The following is a 23,398-nucleotide window of genomic DNA, read 5'->3' as shown; positions in this document are numbered from 1 at the left end:
CGTGTTATTTTATGCTGTCGGCGTGACGACGCGATTTTATCGGTAACCTTTGGATTTCAAATGGTAGCTAGAAAATTGACTGTATTATTTACCTATATTTTTTATGCGAGTTACTTTGTTTTCCAACAGTGATTGTCGTTGATCTCCATAGAATTTGAAAACTTTCACACCAGCTTATGTTTTTACGTATATGTACAAATATAATTCGCAGTTTCATCTCGCGTGCGAAGGCATAATCAACCGCAACGATTATTTCTTTATTTCATTTTGCGGCGTTGTTAGTCGAATCACGTTTTACTGACAATCGTTTCGCAACAACAATGAGCTCACGCCGCGGTATTTTGTTAATTATCGTTCCGCTCGTTATTTGGTTATTTCGAAACGAGATTTGTGGCGCTTGTACTCAATTGAAAAAGCTTTGTCTCCGGACCTTCTATCACAAAGCTCGCCTCACGTAATTATACAACACAAACGTATCGGCGCTCGATTTTAATGCCGTTACACGCTCGGATAACGTACAGCTATTTTACTTAAGCTATTCCGTTTGATTTAGCGGATATTAAATTATGATTATTTTATGAAGAAAATATATATCGAGACGGAAGGTCGATGTAAAACAGAGCTGAGAGAACGGTTCAATCGACTTGATGTATCTAATCCATACGTCCATAATCTTTGACAGGTGTTAGATTCCCTCGAAATTTTTTCTTTAGCTAAAAATGCTATACAATAAATAAGTTCGATTGGGAGTGAGTCTTCTATTCGCGGTGGATCAGCTAGTATAAAACAATTTACGCTTTTTACGCAGTTTTGAGAAGTCGATAAAAAGCAACAAATCCCACAAGTTGAACGCTACGTCGTGATTCTTCATTTCTTTTTTTTCGTCGGTCCGATTACATTTCAGCCTCGATTGGGGGTAGTGCGTGCGGCTCCAGGTAGTCGGCATCGTTCTGTCGTACCATACATTCCCGAATGTTACGTCTGCGGGGTAGTCGCACCGCTTATATACGTCTGTACATCACTATACATTCGTTTCCATGAATCACGTGCCGCACAGGTTGAAAAGGGTGGTAACCACTTTCTTCTACTGAAACTCCTAGTGTGTTTCTCCAAGCACGGCGGTGTTGCTGGTAATCATGGCAATTAAGCAAATGAGTTCTGCGTACAGGGACGTCGATAACGAGGGCGTCGCGGGGCTCGGGAGGGTGAGAGTCGTTTCGCGACCGCGACCAATTTCCGTTTCGCGAGACCCTCACCCGAGTTTTTCTCCTTTTGTTTCCCACACTCGTACCTTAACCCTTGGTCGGCATCTTCTTTCTTTTTGTTCGCGTCGTAACGACAGTCTGACCGACGCCGTCAGTCTGGTGGTTGATACCCCTGTTTCACCCTTCCATTCTTACTCCACCCCTCGTCGACAAGATTGATATCAAGACATTGGAACGATCGTTGCGTTGCGTTGGCCCCTTTATTTCCAGCGGGCACATCGGTCTGTTATTTCTCTCGTTGCGAGTGTCGATTCGGCTCTTTCGACCGGCAATTTCGTGCTTCTTGCCGCTCCGGGTAATTTGGTAATTTCGTTTCGACCCTTCTCGCGCCCGGCCGGCGAAGAATTTCGTCGGTTACCGGTATGCCGTTGGTATAATTATTCGAGAACGAGTTCGAAGGCTTCCTGCCCCGGCGGGAGAGAAGAATACGCTTAATCGCGGACACGAAGAACGCGAGTAATTCTCCATTTTGCTTAATGCCTTTTCAACGTTCGGTCTCACGGTCGCCTAAAAATAGTTAGCCACCGCGAAATTAGTTCGAGATCCTCGAGGCTGCGGGCGTAGCCGGTAACGGCGTTCTTTTCGAAATTGCACGACCGTGGCTGGAAGGAAGCGAAACGCGAAAAAATAAAGAACCCTAGTGAAAATGTAAGAATAAAAGTACACGCAATTAGAGGAGCACACGAATTTCCTAGCGCGATAAATGTCATTGCCTTGCATGTTCCGCAGGGAGGTTGCGCGCGTTAAAAGTAGTCTGCATTGTTACGAGGAACTCGGCGAGACTCGTTCCTTTTTGCGAGTGGATTCTGTTGGCGACGTGGGGGCCGTGCAACCTCCCCCCGAATACACACGAGCGGACTTGCGTTTTACGACTCGAGGAACGAGATATCAGTGGGGTACCTTTATCGACGCACGGCCCGTTGAAATCCTCGTTTATTGTTAATTAATGCGTCTAATTGTTATTTCATGCGGAATAAGTATGATGTATGCAGTCCATTACGGGGCAAGTTTGTTCAGAGGAAATTGCGAAACAACGTTGTAAAAAGTATCTCTCTCTCTCTCTCTCTCTCTCTTTTTTCGAGGTAGAACTCGTTTGGCCAACACACCGCCTGAGATGACTTTTTATCACCTTCGTACTGGATCGTTGAGATCCCTTCCGCTCGTTCCCTTCGTTTTTGAAGATGTAAATTTTCTCGCTAGCTAATGCCCGAAGAAGCACGTTACTTAACTGCCACGGTTCGTCAACGAGCACCGAAGAATTTGCTGTAGCTGCAAATTTGTTCTCGTATTTACTTAAAACTAGATTGGAGATCGCCTCGCTCCGTCAATTTTTTTTTTTTTCAACGCCCGTGTAATTTGATTTCCACATGAAGCTAACCGACGAATCTGCCCCGGTGGCAAAATTTTTACGACGTACATACGTCGCATCATCTCCGGTATTATTCGACGGGAAGGGACGTCGATTGTACATCGTTCTTGTAAATTTTTAAAAAGAGCCATCCAGGAAAGAAGGAACGGGGCTGCGTGCTATCCAACCACGGAATATAAAACAAGCCGCACGGTGCGGCGTTCCTTCGTGGATGTCGTGTCCGGCCATTCGACCCTGCATAAATTTTCGTCAAAACCAATTTCTTCCGACTGTTCCCTCCTAAGAGCAGAATTTCTTTAAAACGACGCTACCTTATTTCGTGTTACGTGGATAATCCTCTGATCCCTCGTCCGTAACTATTGCCCTTTCAATTTCGTGAAAAATCATTACTTGATATTTTGCCGCTGTGTTTTTCAAGTGACATTTGGCAATATTTAATTCATTTCACGAGCGCAACTTTTGCGTTTAATCGTAATAGAATTTCGAGTCACGTGTCCTTAAGCTAAAAGGAAAAAAGAAAAAGGAAAACAGCAAGCATGCAAGAGACGATTTCGCGAAACGCGCTGCTCTAGACGCATTAGCTCCCTTTCATCAGCAAAATAATCGAGTAATTTTGAACGTACGATGCCTGATCTACAATGTCAGACATCTTTAACAGATGGAGTTCTCTCTCCTTAATCCGACACGCGTTATTGCACTTAAGGAGGAAGTATCTTCCAGCTCCTTCTTTGCCCATCCTTCGCATCTCTGCTGATAGGCCTTCAACCGTCTGTTCTATCCTGTCGGTTCTCGGCTGCTGCTGCTGCTGCTGCTGCTGAGAACAGGCTTCATTATGCTCCCATAAATCACGGCCAATGTACCTTATATGGATCGGACCACCGCACCGGTAGGCATCGCGCTATTATTAATTACCATCGCCGCGCGATACCAATAAAAACAAGGGTCTGCGCGCCAGCGAGGTGTGGTGAAAGTCGCGTCGACGGGGGATACCTATATCGCGATATTTTATATCCTGGAAACTCTGCATTCAAATAGTTTCGCCGGTGATCGATAGGATTATCGTCTCCTCAGTTTTTACGTCGGTTGTCAGTAATCTGAAAGGACATTTATTTCGGTGGACGTGTTGAGAATTTATCCCGAATATCGAGTTTAACGAAATAATTCTCCACCCCGCCCTCCCCCTCTTCGGACGGTTTTATGGACGAGAGGACTGGGCGAAACCGGACTTCTTTATTTTGGAGGAAATTCTCATTAAATCAATCAAATCGGTTCGATCGATTCGGCCGGATCACATTCGTTGACGAATACTTGTCGGTGTGCATAAATCAGCGGTGCGTTTGACCGTGCACACATTCTCTGTTGCTTCGTCACTTTGACAAAGGGCTTTACACCGGGGCGGGCGCGATCGAAAAGCACGTAGAGGCCGGTCGCGATCAAAATATCATTATTTCCGTTTTACACCCTTCGAAACTCGATAATGCTTTCCCGTAATTGACTCGCCTCAATGAATGACCGCGGCGTAGGTACTATCGTCATTGTGGGTAATGACAGGATTAAAACAACGTTCGGACCAATCCGGCTGGCATTTAATTATTAGCGGTGCCTCCCACCCGCGTGACATCGGCTCCCCCCGGTTGCCAGGACATATATTCAGAATACAGCATTTTATTGACCGACCGGACAATCGAAGCGCATATTTACACGTACAAGCGACGTGATTCGCGCGAGCTTCCCTCTCGGTCTATAATTGGAATTTAAAACGTCCCGAAATCCGGGGATTAAACCGCGTTTGCACCATGTTTCATCCAAGTTTCCCCTGCTGCGTTGATGCTTCTTCTCCCCGAATCTGGCTGTACAAAGTACCCCACGTTGCGTCCCGTGGTGTACGTTTCCTCTCGTCGATTCGTATTTGAAAATGACAGATCGACGAAACTCCGACCGAGTCGATCAGAATCGTAGCGTCGATGAAATCGACCAACACTCGAACGAACGAATTCAGCTGTAAGTTCCTCCCCTATCTCCAACGGGAACTGCGTTCTCTTCGTTGATTCGAGATTCGATTTCAGTCGCGTTTCATCGCGTGTCCCCCGGTAAATTTGGTTGAACGTCGCAACGACGTGAATCGAAACGTTCGTTGGCGAATAAAGAGGACGGTGAGGTCTGTGCTCTCGTCTCCCTTACGCGAACGAGTAGCACTCACTCGAGTAGTGATTATCACGAGGAAATGCACGAAAGCTTCATTACACTGGCGGTTACATTATGTGCGCCACTTGAAACGGCCAGAAGGAGCACACTGGGCCGCAAGCGTTGGTCCGTAAGCGTCTGACTCTACCGTCGCCATCCTTTTCAGCTCGCTTCTTAGAACACTCTTAGAAAGCCTCTCTAAAGGGTCGCCACCACTCGGCCATTGCATTGCGCAATTAACGTCGCCGCTTTCGCTTTTCTTTTTTCCTACTTCCAGTTCTAGCCAGTCCATCTCGATTCACGTTTTTAGCTGCACGGCCAACGCCGAGTGGAGAGGAGATGCGCGCGCTTTCACTGGAAATATACACACTACGCGTCAAAGAAAGGGTCGCGTGTTAATTGCGGGTCAACCTGTTCGTCTAAGTGTCCGTCGACCGATTTTCGTCTCTAAATCTTCCTCGAAGCGAAAAGTACAAACATATGAAAAAAGAAAAAAAGAAAAGTGGGCTACGATGACCGCGAACGTTTTCAAAAATGTACGTACCTTTGCATAGGAGAAGTCGTGCCGTTTCAATCGACGTTCACAGAAATCGAGCTTCCTGCGTTTTTGAAAGCTTGCGAAGATACGCCTCCACCGGAGATTTCTCTTTCCGTGGTAGCCTCTTCGTTTCTTTCTTTATTTTTTGCCCTCTCTCTCCGTCTCGGAAAATCGCGACCACTTAATTTCATCCTCGCCTCCCATCTCGATGGCAATGTTTTTCTTCTCTGCCTTTCTTTGCGCCGTATCTTACGTCGTATCTTACTTTCGCAAGCTTCCCTCCCGGCTTATTTTCGATTCTTTCTCCTCCGTCGACGACACTTTAACGTCTCCCTTAACGGATCCCTGCGTTCTTAAAGAAATTATTTCCGCCTTGTTGAAACAACGGTTTTTTCTTTTCGATCTTTTTTTTTTTTTTTGGTATTTACTCGTAGCAAAGAATAGCAAGGATTGACCAAGGGGTAAATCGTATCAAGAGGTAGAAAATTTCTCTCCGTGGATGCGGAGGGAATGAAACGAAACACCCGGGGAAACGAAATTGCTACGTTGTTTGTATCCCGATATCAAACTCGAAGTGTTTCACCGCGTTTCATTTATATATGTATGTAGAAACGTTTCCCAAGGAACTGGCAACTATTTAATTAAAGGGCAGGTTAGGATAGAACAAAACGCTCCGGCGTCGTTGGCAGAATTTAATTTAAACGGAAATATCGCACAGTTATGATTAGTCCGGGCAGGTTGAAAGAAGACAACAACGGTATTTTACGCGCAAGTAGTTCCAGCCACTCAGCCATCGTGTCTGATTTTCATTAATATTGATCACCGCGACTGCTTAGTCATGCGGTTCTTGTTTGCACCCAGCTGGCCATTTCTCGCACTTTCAGTCCTGGACGTTTCGTTCTCCGAGGCTCCGCGAGATTTTCTAGCCGTCCGTTGTCTTAAAGAACGCTAATTAATTTCTTTCGTTCTTACCTTAATTAATAATGTTTCGTTGCTTCAACGTTGACGGCTTGGCAACGAATACCGATGAAAGCTCGCAGTGAATTCATACCTTTTAAAACTCCTCGAGCATCTCTTTCTCCGAGGAAATCCTTTCGCCGGGGAGAAAGCGTTCTCTTTTTGTACATTAAAATGCTATTAACATTGACCAAGAACGTCGAGATTTTTGTCTCGAGAGACAGGACAAACAACGATTATGATTATTATTATTGTTACGTTGCATTTGTTCCAATCAAAAACGCCCCAACGAATCCTCGGAGTTAGCATGTACATCTGCAGCTAGTTAGCTTCATTTTCGTCGCATGTGTTTCCGTTCTTCGACCAGACTTTCGTACGTTATAATCGTATATAGACGGTGGTGCAATTAGTTTTGTCCCAACATGTACGTACGTTGCAGGAACATGTAATTAGACTGCCGCGGGGGGTTTTTTTTTTCTTTTTTTGTCCTGCGATGAAAAAATCACTCTGAAGCTTTCACGCGTACGTGTAATTTTCGCTCTAGTATTTGATGATTTGGAAACTCGATCTCCAAGCCCATAACAATGTAATTTTGATTGGATTTCCGGTCGCGCGATTCTCGGGGCGGACGTGGAATTTTGTCTGGTAAATGCGTACAGAATGATGAAAAGTTTATACCGTGACAAATGATTTCCCAATGAAATTTACATTCGTGCTAACCGATGCATGCTTAATGGAAAATATGCGCGCAAAATTGGACTTACGATCGAGTTATCTCCGTCATTCGGCGTGCTGTTATAGATTACTTACGCGCGTTTGTTCCTGCCGGTCGCTTAATATTTAAATACCGGCATCAGGTGTTCCTTGTACGTACATGCACGTCGGGCGAATTATTCAATGAGATTATTCGACAGGATGAACGATGATTTATGCAGGGTGTGGTGAAATCACGTAGACACGGATTGAAATTGAATAGTAAATCGTTTATTAGTACGAAGGTGTGATAGTGTTTTTTCGAGTTAGCCTTGGCCGACATTCGTGATTAGAGTGAACCTGTGATACCATAAGGTGAACGAGTGTGATAGAATTTTTTTTTGTTTTTTCGTTTTCTTTCTTAAGTGATGTAAGAGATAGATGTTAGAGCTAGTTACCCTGTTCTGCGAGCTGGTGTTCTCCCCATCGATCGGGCCGATTTCGCCTACTATTTCACACGATTCACCGACTTTCGTGTCTCATTTGCTCTCTCTCCGTCCCTTTGACGGACGATCGATCTCCCGCTCTTTCATCCACCGATTCACCCTTTCCCCCTAGACTCTAGATCCTCTCTCTCTCTCTCTCTCTCTCTCTCTCTCTGTGGTAAATTGCAAGGCGGCACGATGGAAGAGGAGAACGTCCGTGCAAGCTAACTTTCAAGAGTGCTACTTGTTATCTTTCGAGGTACTCTAGTGCCTACGATTTTTTTTTCTTTCTCTCCTCTCTCTCTCTTTGTCTCCTTCTGTTCTGTCTATATCGCTAAATCGCAGCTAAAATTAGCGAGATTGAAGAAGGTGGGAGGAACTCGCGTTACCTCCGCTCTTCCCCATCGAACGCAACAATAAATTAATAATCTCGCGACTCGTATACGCGTTGCTCGAAAAAGGGAAAGAGATCTTCCGCACGTTTGTCCGTCGCGTTCCCTTCTTTGTTCGAAATCCTTATAAGTACTCTCCATTCTTTTGTCCGTTCTCGCGTAATGACTGGCTGGCCGTAATGAAAATTCCGGAAGGAACGACAAAACGCGAAAGGCGAAATCAAACTCTCCCAGTTTTCGCTGTTTCTTTTCTTCTTTTTCTCTTTCTCTCTCTCTTTCTTTTTTCTTTCTTGGGGTCGCGATGCGCAACAGCGATAGTAATGACAATAATAATAATAATAATAATAATAATAATGATAATAATAATAATAATAATAATAATAATAATAATCGATACGCTCTACACGCTCTTCGTAAATGTCAATATAACAATGCGATTTCGACAGCGACAAAGTACTTGGTAGCGAATATAGAATTGCAGACTGCCAGGCGGGACACTATGGCATCCCCGTCTCTTTAAATAAGAACAATGATAATAAATTAGATTCCGTACCTATTGTACACGCGCGTGTATATATACTTGTACACTGTATATATAAAAAACGGTCTTGAAAAACGGTCTGACTAACATGGACGTAAAATCGTACAAAAAGCGTTTGTCCCTCTTCTAGTTGCATGGTGCGTTTTCACCCTTTGCTCTCACGCGAGTTTCCACGCCGCGAACCGATCGAACGCGACTCGCCGTTTCGCATTCCTTTTTTTCTTTCACTTTCTCTCTCTCTCTCTCTCTCTCTCTCTCTCTCTCATTCGCTCGTTCTCTTTCACTCTCTCTCTCTCTCTGTCTCTCTACCTTTCCTTTTGCACTCTTTGATTGTACGCATCTTTGATCATACGTGACTGGTCGTGCGCTTTCGTTCCTCGCGATAAGTACGTATAATACCACCTACAGTTCACCTTTATTTTCGCCCGCAAACTCGTTTCCCTCTCTCGTAGCCCTGGCTTCGCTCGCGATGGATCGATACCGTTTTCGCGTTTCTCGCGGTTTCGACATCGCGTGGAGAGAAGAGGCACGGCCCGAACACACCGCCGAACATCAGGGCCATTAGAATTTTAAATTTTCTCGTTCGTTGTTGGGCCAAATTCAAATGTAGATTAATGCAACGGAGAAATGCAAGAGCCACGAAGAGGATGATGGTTGTTTCAAAATGTACCTGTTACTATCGCACGGTCTGTTAAACAAATCTTCCCTCGAACGGACGGAGGGAAAATAGATTTTCACTGTGTTGGGGTTAGTCGAGAGGACGGCGGTTGTTCGCGGGCGAACGTGTCCAATAGCGTGCTCGCTAAGTCACTTACGCACACACCTCATTTCTCGGCTTGTACATATAAAATTATATTTACAACAGAGTGATCTTTTCCTTTTTTTCCTTTTCTTCTTTTTTTCCCCCTTTTTCTTTTTTTTTTTGTTTCTTTTGTTTCTTTTGTCGTGAGGTATTCGCTCTACATGCATCTAAAGACAGTGTACAGTACCAAGAAGCAGAAGGGAGATTGGCGAGAATCTAAAAAGAATCGCTTCCCTCTGTCCATTGTTCTTTCTCTTTCGTTCTCGCGTTTCGCTCGCTCACTCTCGTGTCTCACGATCTCGTTCTCGGCGATCCGCCGCTCTTTACAAATAATTTAAAAATTATACACTTTTATATATTAAATCGATTCTCTCTGCGATCTTCGTATCTCCTCTTTGCCGTTAGTCGTTTGCTCGTCTCTTTTTTTCCGGGCACGCATTACTCACATTACACACGCACGCACACGTGAGAAAGTTTGACAACGATATGATACAACTATGCTACACCGAAGTGACTCGGACTCGCTTCTCTCTCTCTCTCTCTCTCTCTCTCTCTCCCTTTCTCCCTTTGCTTCTCGCATATATTATATTTACACGGGGTCATTCGCGAATAGTTTATTCGTTTCTCTTACACTTGTAGTATGTATACTTATGTTTGCTTCTTTATATATATATATATATATATGCAATGTACCAGCCTATGTGTGCCTGTACAGCCTAGTAAGAACACTGTTCCTTGGTTTATCCGTTTTACCTTGGTCTGTCTCTCTTTCTCTCTGGCAGCATGATCCAAGTAACGCGAGCGTAAAATCGTGCGACTACCGGCAGCTGTGAGTCAACAATTCGACGCGCGAATCAACGCGTTAATCGAGTAATTGCAGAGGGAAAACTAATCGTTCTTTGCGGTCGACAGAAAAAAGAGCAAGGGGAATATCGTCAACTTCCATGCTCGACGCCTTCCATTCCGCCATAGTGTTCCTTCTGCGAGCGCGTTTGCTGAAATGTGATTTCGGTATCCGTCAAAAGAATCGATTCGCGTGCACATGCAAAAGACGACAGGCTATCCGTAGCTTGATCCGTCGAGGAAAAAAAAAAAGAAAACAAAACGAAACATCGCGATGCACGACGTACACACCGTTGTCTACATGGCTTCCAGATTGTCTCTCGTCGCGGCCTACAGCTTTGAGAATGTAGGACGCACTAGAAATGGCTCGCAGAAGGAACACTATGTATTCTCTTTGCGGAAGCATCGAGGCTTTTGCCAAAGTGTTCTCAATTTCTTTCTTTCTTTCTTTACCTCTTCCTCTTGTTCTTTTTCTTCCCAATGGTTTTTCTGATTGAGACGCGCCGCGACCTCGCATGAGATTGCAAAAATACGTGCTCCTCTTTGAGCGTCCGCGTTCGAAGAAGCTCCCCCCCCGGTTTGGTTCCTGTTGGTTTCACACTGTCCGGGATGTACGACAACGATGATCGTAACTTGGTAATTGACGAAGAAAAATTGCAACTCGACTTAAGCGTACGTTTACGTCGGTGTGTAAGCTACCGTGTGTGTTGCGTGTGTGGCTACGATATTCGTGTACGGCGAGCCTTTCGTTTCTCTCTCTAAGTGCGTGTTTGAAAATGTTTCGTTTACGAGCTACTTTACAATCCCGATCGATGTCGTGTGTATGTGGTGTGTGTGCGTGAAGAACGCCGGATGAATTATGTTACTACTAACGCGTCGTATCAAAGTGTTCGTATGAAATCAGTTGCGGCTGATATCCCCTTGATACAGAGGGCAGTCTTTGCAAAATTATTTAGGATCTCTCTCTCGATTCCAATCGATGGAACCGTTTCTCCCCGGGGGGAAAAAAAAGTATGGTAGTCGCACGTCTCGCGCGAAACTCATCAGTGTTAAAAATTATCTCGCGTGTAGCTCACTACTTTCGTATTAAATTACAAACTATAATAGAAGGCTAAAAAGTCGTAAGTTACTTAATAGCGTTCTTTGGTACCAGCCTGAGTCTCATTGGATTACAAATAATTTGTTAAATAGTCTTGCTAACTTACTAAGAGATCACTGTTTCCCGTGAGTGTCCTGTTTCCTACAATATGATCGTCGCGTTTAATATAGTCTCGTGCCTATTGCTCTGCCGATACACCTCCCACGCGTCGTCCCTCGTGAAACGTCGCTCAATCACGAAAATCAAAAGAGAAATACGATCCAACAATCGGTACGACCTATCGAAAGTATTAAAGTACTTCTCCTGGAATACTCAACACGATACAAACGTTCGTCAAAATATTAAAATACTTCCTATATATCACGCATGTCAACAATGAAAAAAGAAAAGAAAAGAAAAAGATACACGAGCGCCACGAGTGCCGAGTCTCGCGTACGAATAATAAACTCTTCTAGTCCATAGTAAAAACAACAAAAAGAAAAAACAATTCACAGAATAAATACGCGGGATCACTACTTTTTAGAAAAGTGTCGCGTGATCGTTTCGATCGACGATTATCGCCTACGTTTTTTTTCTTTTTTTCTTTTTTTTCTTTTTTTTTTGNTTTTTTGCTTCCTCCTTTACCCTTTACTCCCCACCGCAGACTTTGCCCCTCTCATTTCACGTACATTAGGACACGATGTAGTCCGCGGAATGATGAGAATGATGAGAATTTCGATGCTTGTCCTTTCGGTGATTCGTCCTCGAGTTACTGCTGCGCGTGCCGGTGGTTCCGGTGGTGCCGGAAGTGTGATGGCTGTAGCCGCTGTCGCTGCCGAAGCTGCTGTCCGGCTGACCTTGGTACAGCCTGCCGGAAGATATCTGGTCGGTGTCGCGTGTCGCGTAATACACCGGCTGCGTGTACTTGTCCTCGTTGTAGAGACGATCGGTGGGCTGCGAGTAGGTGTCCGAGTACTCGCCCCCTACCTGCGTGTACACGGGAGCGGTCTCCTGGTTCTGCAGCCCGTAATACTCGGCCCCGTATTGCGCCGAGTACTTGTACTTGTCGTTCGACTTGCGGCACCTCTCCTTGTTGCTTCTGCTTTGGCTCGAATAGTGGTGGAGAGGGCCCAGCACCGGCACGCTCTCGTACGGGTTCTCCTCGACTCGGAGGGCTTGCGTCGCTGGCATCGGTGGCACGAAGTACGGTAACCTGTGGGCCACCGACGGGACGGACTGTTGTCGTTGATTGCTGTTCGATCGAGTGCCCGCCACGCCTGAAATCATTTGCAAATTATTAGTTAACTCGATCAACGATCATTTGACCTTGGCTCCGCGAGAGAGTGGAGATGTTTGAAAAGTGACTCACCGGCGACACTTGGATAGAGCTGCAGCAACGCGTCCAACAGCATCCCCTCGTGAAACTCGCCGACGTCGTGGTGCTTGTCTCGCCTATGCCTGTCGAGGCTTCTGGGGCTCCTTCCTCGTTTCTCTCGCGGTGGCCTGCCACCAGCTGGACAGGTGCCCCACGCCGGGCCCGTCGACGTCAACATTCTCGCCTCGGACGGTTCGCCCACGGAGAGCTCGTCCTCGGCGAACTCGTCCTCGCTCGCCGGTTTCGACGACGACGAGGGCCGATGATGATGGCGGTGATGATGATGAAGCCGGTTCCGCGCGTTCAACTCGCTCTCCTCGTCCGTTTCCGGATGGTCCCCTGGAAACGAATGAATAATTCATAAGTGCCGGTGGCGCTGGTTGAGCGCCGACGCGATAATTAATTAGACGGTTCGTTCATTAATTAACAGACAATCTCTTTCGCGTGTCAAAGTTGCGATCACTCGATGTGCACGAAATCAAATCGAATCGGGGGGAGGGGGCGAGGGGGAGAAGTGCTTTCAATTTTCAGCCAGGGGAATCAGTGTCAGAATTAATTAGTTAGAGAGATCCGTCGTTGTGTCATTTAAACGTAGCGGGCGAAGCAAGCTTGCCGGGGAGAATGGGCTGGGAACGAGGCGATTGTTAAGTGAAAGTATCCGCGGAAAGCGAAGCGTGCTTGTCGTCATTAGTCGTCGAAAAACACAATTCAGCGGGCATGCACGGTGCATGGCGTTCACCATCGACACTTTGTCGCGCTTTCAATTTCGGCCCGACCGTTGCCGATTTTTCTCTCCACCTCTCGTTTTTTCTTTCTTCTCTTTTTTCCTTCTTTTTCTTTTTTTCACACCCCGCGATACCACCGCGCTCGTTACACGATTTTTCTTTCTTCCGAAACGCTTTGCCCAATCGCGGTTTCAACTTTTGTGCCCGATGATTGTGACCGTGCGCGTCGCATCCGCGATCGTTAACCGATCGTATTGTCGCGCGCACTTGATACCAATTCAACGGTTAACGAGAATAACCGTCGCGTCGTTTACATCGCGAGTCATTAAAAAAGAAAAAAAAAAAAAGAAAAAAAGAAAGAGAAGGAATCAGAAATACTCTCTCTACCAGCGGTTGAAAATCAAAACAGCCATTTTAACCGGGCGTGCTGCTAGAATGCCGCGGCACGCCGGTTTGTTTTTTCATCGCTTCAATTATATACGGTTCACCCAATTTCACGTTTTGATTCTTTTTTTTACTACTCCCCGTTTTTTTTGTTTTTTTTTTTTTTTTTTGTAAAGGAACGATTCAACGTATTTCACGCAAAAATGAAAAACAATCCAGGTACGCGCGCAATATGGTATGTTCGATAAACCTTGCCCCTGGACAATTATCAACGACAAAAGGGAAACGAGCGTTCGATTTCCCGCGGCGAGACCGAACGCGAAGAATCGCTCGTCGTGGAGCGTAAGACGCGACGATGGGGAGACTCGGAGCGACGACGAAAGGAACGCTCAACGGCGAACGGAAGTTTATCAACTTTGGCTCTAATCGACGTTACAGTTTTCTGTTTGACGATCCCTCGAGCCACCGTCGAGGTGTATCGTCGTCCTCGTTTCGCTCCAGACACAACGCCCTTATTTACACAAGGAGGGAAAAGGGGTAGAAAAGAGGAGGAAAAAGGGAAAAGGAAAACGAAAGACAAGAGAGGAAAAAAGGAGGAGAAATTGGAGGATGCTTCACGGATTACCGCGGTTGCACTTTTAATCTCCGTTATTTCATATCTTGGCGTATTTATCATCGGTTTAAGCGATATAGCGGGCAAACTAGGATTTCCCCGGGGGGGATAAAACTGAACTCCGCAGCCGAGGCAAAGTGGAATTCGTTGCGGAGCGTAATCATTTCGAAACCGTAAAATATACGGCTCCGCTTTCGAACAACAGCTGCCAGTTGCACACACTGTTTCCCTCATCGACTCCGGCCGCGCCGCAGTTCGAGTATCGGGCAAAAACAGCCGAACGTCTCCGGCGTGATTCGACCGAACTTTTTAATAAAACGGGACTCGGCCGAAAATGACCAGACCCGCGTTCGACGTTCGAAACCGAGGAGACGAATTATTGCGTGGCACAATATAACGCGCGGCTATAATGGTTTAGGAGTGAGGTGCATCGAGCCGCGCATAGCGTGTAACGTATTCGATTACCGCGTCCTCGTCAAACGTCGAAAGTCTCATCACCATGCTAATTAGCCCATCCGACTAATGGGAAGTATAAGTCAGAGGTCGTGTCACGCTTATCTCCTCTAGCACCGAAGCGCCGACTCTGGCCGTGGATCTGTCGTGCGACAGAGCCAAGTAGGCCAGGCTATCAAGATACTCGTCTCGTGAAAGGAACAAGATATACACGAGGAAGAAGATGAACAGCTTCCGATTCCGCGCCGACGGAGAGATTAGACACCGGACCCATCCGGCCGACTTCATCGCCCCGACGGTATACGTCGAATTAATTGGGAGATAAGCGAAATAAAGAAAAATGATGGGCGTTCTTTCGTCGCGAGATCAAGGACGAAGGGAGGAAACTCTTACGAGAACGAGGACGAAAGAGAGAGAGACTTTTGGAAAGTTGGAGGAGTGTACAGAGTGAACTTTGTTCTCGGTCGCCAATATTTGGAACCGTGGTTTAGTTCGGAGAGTTAGGAAAGATAAACACGGCGATTAATGGAGAGGCGAAGAAGATGATGATGAAGAAGAAGAAGAAGAAGAAGAGGAGGGGGGGAAAAAAGCTTGCAGTTCAGTGTTAGCCAACAGCAAAGAACACCCTTAGATTTTAACTCTCTACCGTGTATATTAATCGCGACACGGCGTACTCAGATCCTACCTACGTTCTGCCCCGGCAGGATCGAGCCGGAAGATCGCGCGCTACTCCTCAAAGTCTTCACAGCTGAGTTTCATCTAGAAGGAAAGCGTGTAATTGGCGTTTATGCGCGGTTGTAACCGTTCAGACCTTTATCAATCGGTGGCGCGGAAGTTGGAATATTCCTCAAGGCAATAAGTGAAGGCGATTCAACTCGTCGATGTTACTCACCGTTGCTGAGCTCCTCGTAGACGGGATTGTAGAGGTCCTGCGACGTGTACGGATCAGGACCCGGACTGCTACACACGAATACGCCTCTGCCAGTGTCCTTGACGTCCAACATCTGCCGTGAAAAATAGCGCATAAAGATAATTAAAGCCTAACCCTAGGTTGCAGATCTCTTTTTAAATCTGGCGTACCGCGGCGATTCGCGCGACAAAAATTTGAGACCAGACTTGGTACAAAGGATATTTGGCCAAAAAGTAGCTTCGAGTGACAAAATTGCGTAATAATCTTAAGACGAAACAAAAGTCGCACAGAGAAAGAGAGAGAAAGAGAGAGAGTAACACACATTCATTGCGTTTCCGGTCGGCGATTAACTCGTTCCTGCTCTTAAAGACCCTCGAGATCATCCAGGGAATCTGTACCTTCGGGCGAGCCCCGATCGGAGAAACGCTGACTCGACGCGAACCGCGTGGAATCGAGGAAGTCGTAAGTTAATCCTCAAGATCGACTTGGAGATCCTGGCTTGGTCAAATAACAGGGAACGATCTCGAACGTCAGTTTTATCGGCGGCTAATTTTATTTCTTCGGCCACTTTATCGACGAAATGCAATCTCCCCTCGACCCTCTCGTAATCTCGTCGTCGGACCTCTAACCAAGGGAAGTCGAGAATCAATTCGAGAAACTCGAAAAGTCGTAATTAATTCCTCGGATCAGTCGCCGACTGAATTCGACGAAGAATCCGACAATGCAGCGGAGTGAGTGACTGCGCCGAGCGAAACGATCGATATGACGCAGCTTGATTTAATCTTTGATACAGACACCGAGAGGTGGACGCGAGAGACGAAAGGTCTGCCCGACAGACAGACAGCTTTCAGGTAGTCTGGTATTCTTGCATCGATGAATTCGTCGTAATGAGTCGTTGCTACCCGTTAACGGGAATGAAACGACGTATTCAGTCGGCAGACTGGAGGAGAACGTGACTTCTCTAAATGTAATTTTTTTTCGTTCGTCGGGAAGATTCGAGCTTCCCTTTGGAATTTCTTTTCTTTTCCTTTTTTCTTTTATTTTTTTTTTTCTTTTTCTTTTACAAGATGCAAGAACGACCGTTGCCGGTACGAACGAACGTCGAGTGGATCGAGGGGTTGAATCGCGCAGCTTTGTAACAACGATGGCGGAAGGGGACAATAGCGAGAAGAGGTTCAAGCACTTTCCCAAGTACTTCCTAATAAAATTCGATGGAGCTGATTTTCCACTGCTGTATGTACCTATCTACGTATGTACGTATCTACTTCGTCGTCGGGTTCCTTTGCAATCAACGGGAGCGAACGGTACGGTGGCGGTACACGGGGAACGGGTTGCGTGGAAGATTGCAAATTAGCGGTTGACAACGGTTCACGCAGCGCGCCTGGTTGCCAGTTAGCCCGAAAATTGCTTGGCAATTTTCGGGAAGAAAATGGAAGGCGTCGAACGCGCGAGTATCGAGTATCTGGAAACGAACCACTCGAAACCGGGCGCTCGTCCCTGTGACCTCGAATCCCCGAAATCTAGTTACCCCAGTAATCTAGAGAATCACGAGGGAGCCAAGGCAAACGAAACCAGCGAGCTACCCTCGAATTCGAGTCCCGCAGTCGGCGCTACCGGCGTCCACAAAGGACGATCGCTCTATTACTTTTGCTTCGTCCCACCCCGAGGGTTTCTTCTTTGCCCTTTCTACCATGTTTATTACTTGCATCTCGTCTAATCACCCTCCTCACCATCCGCAAGGCTATGAAAACTATGAGAAGAGTTCCTGATTTGTCGTCCAACGAGAGATAACAGACTGACGTGGAAAGTGACGATACTTTGCTCGTTCTCCCTGTTCTTCCCCTCCCTTCTCGTTGTTTCGTACTTCAAATTCATCGCCATCGGATGTTCAGATCTTCGTTAACGAAGTTTTGCAAAGGTGGAAAGAAAGAGGGGCGCGTGATCTATGCTGCGAGATCGCGATTGCGTTTGCAAGCCGTGAACGCCGCGCGATACGATGATAGACGACGGGCAAGAGCAAACGCCCGGAGCTCTTTGCTCTGAATACAGATTCCAGGGGGCGATATTATCGCTGCCGAAAGAGGATCACTCGATTACCGGCGCGGCGTATCGTCTCGTTTAGAACGACGGCTCCGGACGAAGGTAATTGTCGCCCTTAGCGAGCGATGGCCCCGGCCCGCCATCTACCTCGAGGGTTCTTTCTAATAGCGGCGCATCGCCTCGAATCAACCGTTTCCTCCTCGATCACGCCATCCCGTGAATTTCGCGGAATTCTGCCGGCCGGCCGCGCCGTTTCGAACGTTACCTAGCGTTACCGAGGAAGTTTGCTTCGACGTGAAGAAGCAAAAGAAACGAAAAGAAAAGAGGAGGGAAGAGGGGGAGGGGGAGGGGGGGGATCAACGAAAGCGAAAGGATAATCGATTCGAGCCGGCAGCTTTCAATTTCCCGTCTATGGATAGCCCGTTATTATTGCCAAAGTGGAAACGATTTTTGGATATTTCATCGGTATCGCGGTGCGAACGGTAAACACTTTCGCGGAATAATGGCCATGGATTTGCCTTGGGCAAAAAGATTGCCGTGATGCTTTTGCAACCGCTGAGCGAGAGAAAGAGATACAGAGAGAACGCGGAAATGCTAGATCACGGGCACGGAAAAGTCTGGAAAAGCCTGGAAAAGAATGAAGCGGGCGGCTAGAGTGGGACGTTGCGAGTTGAGCGAGATTGAGATAGAGGCTTAAGCCATCGTATCCAACAGCAGGAAGCAATATGTCCGTGCCGTAATAGCGCGGAGCACGGAGGTTAATGGGTTGTCCCTAACGCGCCTAACCTGCCCCACGTTCTCCGTGTATCTGTTCAACGCGCGTCTGATCCACCTAGCCGTCACATTGTATCCTGATAACGCGTTGTTCTAATCGACTAATTTACCGCGTCTCTTCCAATTACCGGATATGCTCGAAGAATACGACAGCCATCGATCATGGCCCTCCGATTCTCCGAAATACCGTAGTATTTCCATTTCCTCGTCCGCTCCTCCCGATAAACGTAACGAATCTCATAAATTTCCCGACAGTACACGTCCATTAATTTTGACCGATCAAACCATTCACGTCGTTGCAAATCCCGATGGCCAAACGATCCGAGCAATATCGATCGTACGTACATACGTTCTATCTCGCGGACAAGTACCTGGGACCGTTCGAGTGATTCGAATCGGCACAACGCGACCAAGTGTATCGATGCCTCGATACGATTGAGCCTGGATTGTACATCCGGATCGAAGGTTCGCGCAGGCGTGTCCCTCGGTCGTTTCGATCGAGGTAAACTGCAAGGACGTCTATACACGACAGCGATGCTCGTGGTCACGGAACGTTACCGTAACCTGCTAATTGTTAGTTACGGTGACAATTGCATTAGCTTCCTAAGTTCAATCCCTCCTTTGCCCGCTGGCCATCTCGTTACATCGTCATTGCTACGATGCCAGCGCGGTTCCGTTGCCTAACGACGTGTCAGGATATGGATTAGAGCGGCCGACATTAATTGAGCCAACAACAGGTGGAACAGCGAATCGAGGGGCCAACAGCTTCGAGATTACATTATTTATCGACTCGTCTGATTGCGGATCAACAAAAAAATTGCACCGTTTTTCGGACGACGAGCGAACGATCGAATGATTTTGAGAACGGAGAAGGTAAAAGAAGTTGCCACGAAGTTCATCATTCGATACGAAACTCGATTTTGCGAAGATTTAGGGCATCGTTGGTCGACAGTGTGCAACAGCCCTGGCCTCGTTGCTTAACGACGTGCCGCGAGATTGATCGAGCCTAGCAACCGAGTCGACCAACAACAGGTGGATGTTAAAATCGTTCGACTCCCGATCGCGTAGGATATCTCTTATTTGACACTGCGTCTGTCACGCTCGAAGATCGAACAAAGACCTCGACATTTGTTAAAAAAAAAAAAAAAAAAAGGAAAAGAAGAGAGCGAGGGTCAATCTCGGAGGCGAATTTCGTCTCGGACGCCACATTGGAGAAGAAGAAGACGTATGCGGGCAATTAAATTACGGTCGGGGGAAAGATGGTAGAGCGGACTCCATTTGCGAAATTAGAGAGATTCAGGGTTGCGCAATCGGTCGGAGAAAGGCAATGGTGACTCGTCAATCTTTCCCTTGATTTCTCTCCGGCTTTTCTTCAACCTTGCCCCTTTTCTCTTCTGACCCCGTCCGTCATTTTCTACCCGTGACGTCTCACTCGCTTCCATTGTCCCCTCTGTTCTTGCTCTCTTCCGACATCTTCCTTTCTCCATTTTTAGACACGCGTCTTTATCTGCCCGGCGAGGTTTTCCACCCCTCGAGCCGGATCTCCGCCAAAGAAACGGCCACATCTTTCATTCCATTGAGGAAAAATTTAAACACAGAAGTGGTTATTCCGCGTCCACGTGTATTGTGTGTCAGGAGACGATAGGTCCGCGCGCGAATATATCTTTTTCTTTCTTTTTTTTTTTTTTTCCTCTCTTTCTGTTAGAGGTAGCACGCGATCTCTGTCGTCGCGTGGACTACGTTCGCGTCGTTTCGAGATTGGCACACGAGAATCTACCGAGCGTCTCGATTCTTATCTCTTTTCTCATTTTCTTTCTCTCGTAAATTTTTCCCCGCGCTATCGATCAAGATTCGAGCCGAGCGTTACGAAGGATGCGAGGGACGGGATAGGATTGTGGACCGGGTGAATAACCACTCCTCGTCAAATTTTTCAGTAAAGTAATTTTATTTTCTCAAGTTTCTTCTCCTCCTTTTCATACTCCCTTCTCCTTTCCTCAATACTTCGATATATACAAGACTTTCTCTGTTTGTCGGATCTTTCTCTCTCTCTCTCTCTCTCTCTCTCTCTCTCTCTCTCGCGCACACTTTCTCGCAGCTACTACTCTATCTCTCCCTTTAATCCTACTTTCGCGAACCCGTTTCGAAGTTTATTTACAAGACACAGTATTTACCGTACACCGGCTACGGTAATGGAATAATACGTAATACGACAATAAATAATAATAATCAATCTGCACGACGACAATAATTAATCGCGATAATCATTCGTCGAACGTCTATACAAACAGAGAAACACAAACGCGATCGATAACTCCGTTCTGTTCATTCGGGTGCACAGCTACTCACGGATTCACCGTACCTTTCTTCTTTTAATACTTTATATTAATGTACGATTTCTCTTTCTCTCTCTCTCTCTCTCTCTCACTCACTCTCGAAAGTCTCCGTCTCACTCTCTGTGCATATTATTTACAATTTGCCAGTTGCACGATCTAATCTATTTACAACCATGGAGTGCATCTAGACGCCGTGCTCACACAACCGAAGATAATAGTAAGGCCACTCGCCTTCCGTTTTTATCCCTTAACCTTTCTTTTGTACCCATCTCTCTCGACCCGTTGCACTCGCTCCCTCTTATCCTTATCCCCCTATTTTTTTTTTTTTTTTTTTTTATTCGCTCTACAGCGTCCTCCCTCCCTTAGCTTCTTTCAAAGACGAGATTGTGCAAGCACGGCTGCGTAACGAAATAAATACTGACTAGTCCGCGGCTAGTGTCTTCGGTGTCCTCGTCACCGTTCACAGCGAGCAAGAGGAACGACGAGAGTTTTGTTTTTGGCCTGGTGCATTCGCGAACGAAAAGAAAAAGGCGCGAGAGATCGACGTGAAGCTGAATGGCCGGCGACTGTCTCGCTAGTGGAATGCAAAATAAACGGGAAAAAGAAAGGGGGGGGGAGGGGGACGACTGTACTCTCGTCGTGCGAACAGAAACGAAAACGAAAACGAAAACGAAAACGAAGGAATGTCGAGGCGGAATCTCACACCTCGGAATGGGACGCGATCCTCTCTCTGTGCTCGCTGAACCCGAAAAGACACTAGACTACCTACGACTTTTCACGATGGAGAGCGTACCTACGAATTTATACCGAAAACGCGCGGGGGAAACGGGGGAGGGGCGGGGTCGGGCAACGAAAACGATCCTGGCCAACGATATCACGGGATATGTAAATCACCATCTCTCGTCCCGGAGAACCAGCGCGGGACGTACGAGAATGCTTGGAACTAGCACTGGAGACAGACATCCGAGACGGGGCAGTCTCTATAAGAAGATGTCGCTGGCAAAAGACATGTGTCACGTGGTCTGTACGTTCAGATAAATGTCCTCGGGTTTGCTGAGGAGATTGTGTATCTGCTGCATCGTGCACAGCGGACACACTTCCTCCTCGGTGCCGTCGGCCACGATCCTCCTGGCTGTGCCCGGCGCTTTCCTCGACGCAGAGTCCACGATGTACGAGTAGCCGTCCGAGTCGACCGAGCTCGATCTGACCGACGTCGTGCCGAACAGCTTGGACGCCCTCGCGCCACCGGCGATCGTCTCCGACTGTTCGTACCTCGTGGACTCTAGTTCCGTGTCTTTGAAATCGATGTACGAGTAGCCCTCGGAGTCGACCGACGATCTTCTGCCGTACGAGATCTCGTCCCGGGGCACGAGCGAGTGGGCTCTTTGAACGGAACGCGCCTGACCGGAGGGATTGACCGAGCCACTCTGAGAACGAGGAGGAGGAAGATCCTGGACGAGAAGTCTGGGCCGATGTGTCGGCGTGATGGGAAGACGAGAATCTATCGGTCGACCGGGCGCGACGCAACCGCCGTCAGCCAGATAATTCTCGTTGGCTATGTCGAGGTTCGCTACCTCGAGATCGGGACAAGTGGAGATGGATGGAACAGCGGTGATGGTTGTTGGAACGGGGAGCTGGACGAGAGGTTGCTGGCTGGTGATGAGGGCGTTCTGACTGGCCAGTAGCAAGTGGCTGTTTCGAAGGAGGCTACCGCCACCGTTCTGCAAGAGCGGGCTGGTCGCGCTTGTGCATCGCGGGGTGCAAGGCGTGTGCGTGGCTATCGAGAGCGGAACACCCTGGGACTTGGCGAGTAGGGCTCGCGGCGTTCGATAGCCGCCCAAGACCGCCCTGGAGGGCTTGTCCTGGACGCGGAGTATCGCCCTCGGGTCCCGGTAGTCGAGATAGTCGAGGTGGTGAGGCGCGGGGGCGCGCGCACGCTGCAACTGCTGCGGCTGTCGTTCCCTTAGGCTGTGTCGCTGACCGGGATTTCGTACCTCGATCGTCGGCGCCTGGCCAGGATGATGGCTGGGCAGGTGATTCTGCCTGTGGTGCAGCTGCGAGTGCGTCACCGCTTCCGGCAGGTCCTCGTACAGCACCGCACCACCCGCGCTGCCAGTTCCGCCGTGCGACTGCCCGTCGGTTAGCACTCGAGTCCGACCACCGGCCGCGGCTGCCGCCGCCGCCGCCGCCGCCGCTCCCGCTGCGCTCTTGCAAGGTAACAGGTTCTGCACTTTCCGCTTGTGCCTGCAACAGAAACCGGACAACATCGTCCTTACTGCTCTGTCTCTCTCACTATGCACGTGCCAGAAGTCTAAACAGATTTTGCCGATCACTCGGCACCGGAGAAAATTTGTGTCGGTTGCCGAGTTTAGTTTTGACATTTATATACTGTATATATGTAACATTTAATATTGTACAATAGTTGTTTTGGGCACGTGTTCACAATACAACGCTCTAGCAAGACGATCAACATTTACGCGGCGGGCTCACACACATGTACACGCACACAAATATATAAAACAATAGAATAACGAATATGGCTACAAATATTAATAGACCTTTCAGATCAGATGTGTCGCAATTAGCGAGTTGGCTGAACAATTTTGTTCAGCCGTGAATTTGAACAGTGTTACGTTGCAAGGGT

The 23,398-nt window shown here is 47.5% G+C and overlaps 1 protein-coding gene across 1 annotated transcript; it reads right to left on the bottom strand.

The window, feature by feature from the left end:
* Positions 1-7,275: 7,275 nt before the first annotated feature.
* Positions 7,276-23,044, bottom strand: LOC122536167. The gene is made up of 4 exons (XM_043668313.1): positions 22,749-23,044; positions 15,590-15,701; positions 12,517-12,861; positions 7,276-12,424 (listed from the first exon to the last, which is right to left on the bottom strand). Exons 1-4 carry the CDS (start codon positions 23,019-23,021, stop codon positions 11,838-11,840), a joined length of 1,317 nt encoding a protein of 438 aa, XP_043524248.1. The 5' UTR covers positions 23,022-23,044; the 3' UTR covers positions 7,276-11,837.
* Positions 23,045-23,398: the final 354 nt, after the last annotated feature.

This window comes from Frieseomelitta varia, unplaced genomic scaffold (assembly GCF_011392965.1).
Source record: "Frieseomelitta varia isolate USP_RPSP 00005682 unplaced genomic scaffold, Fvar_1.2 scaffold_805, whole genome shotgun sequence".
In the NCBI taxonomy this organism is placed as follows: domain Eukaryota; kingdom Metazoa; phylum Arthropoda; class Insecta; order Hymenoptera; family Apidae; genus Frieseomelitta; species Frieseomelitta varia.
The sequence above is the reverse complement of the archived record's forward strand: the minus strand, read 5'-3'. Positions and strand labels throughout refer to the sequence as shown.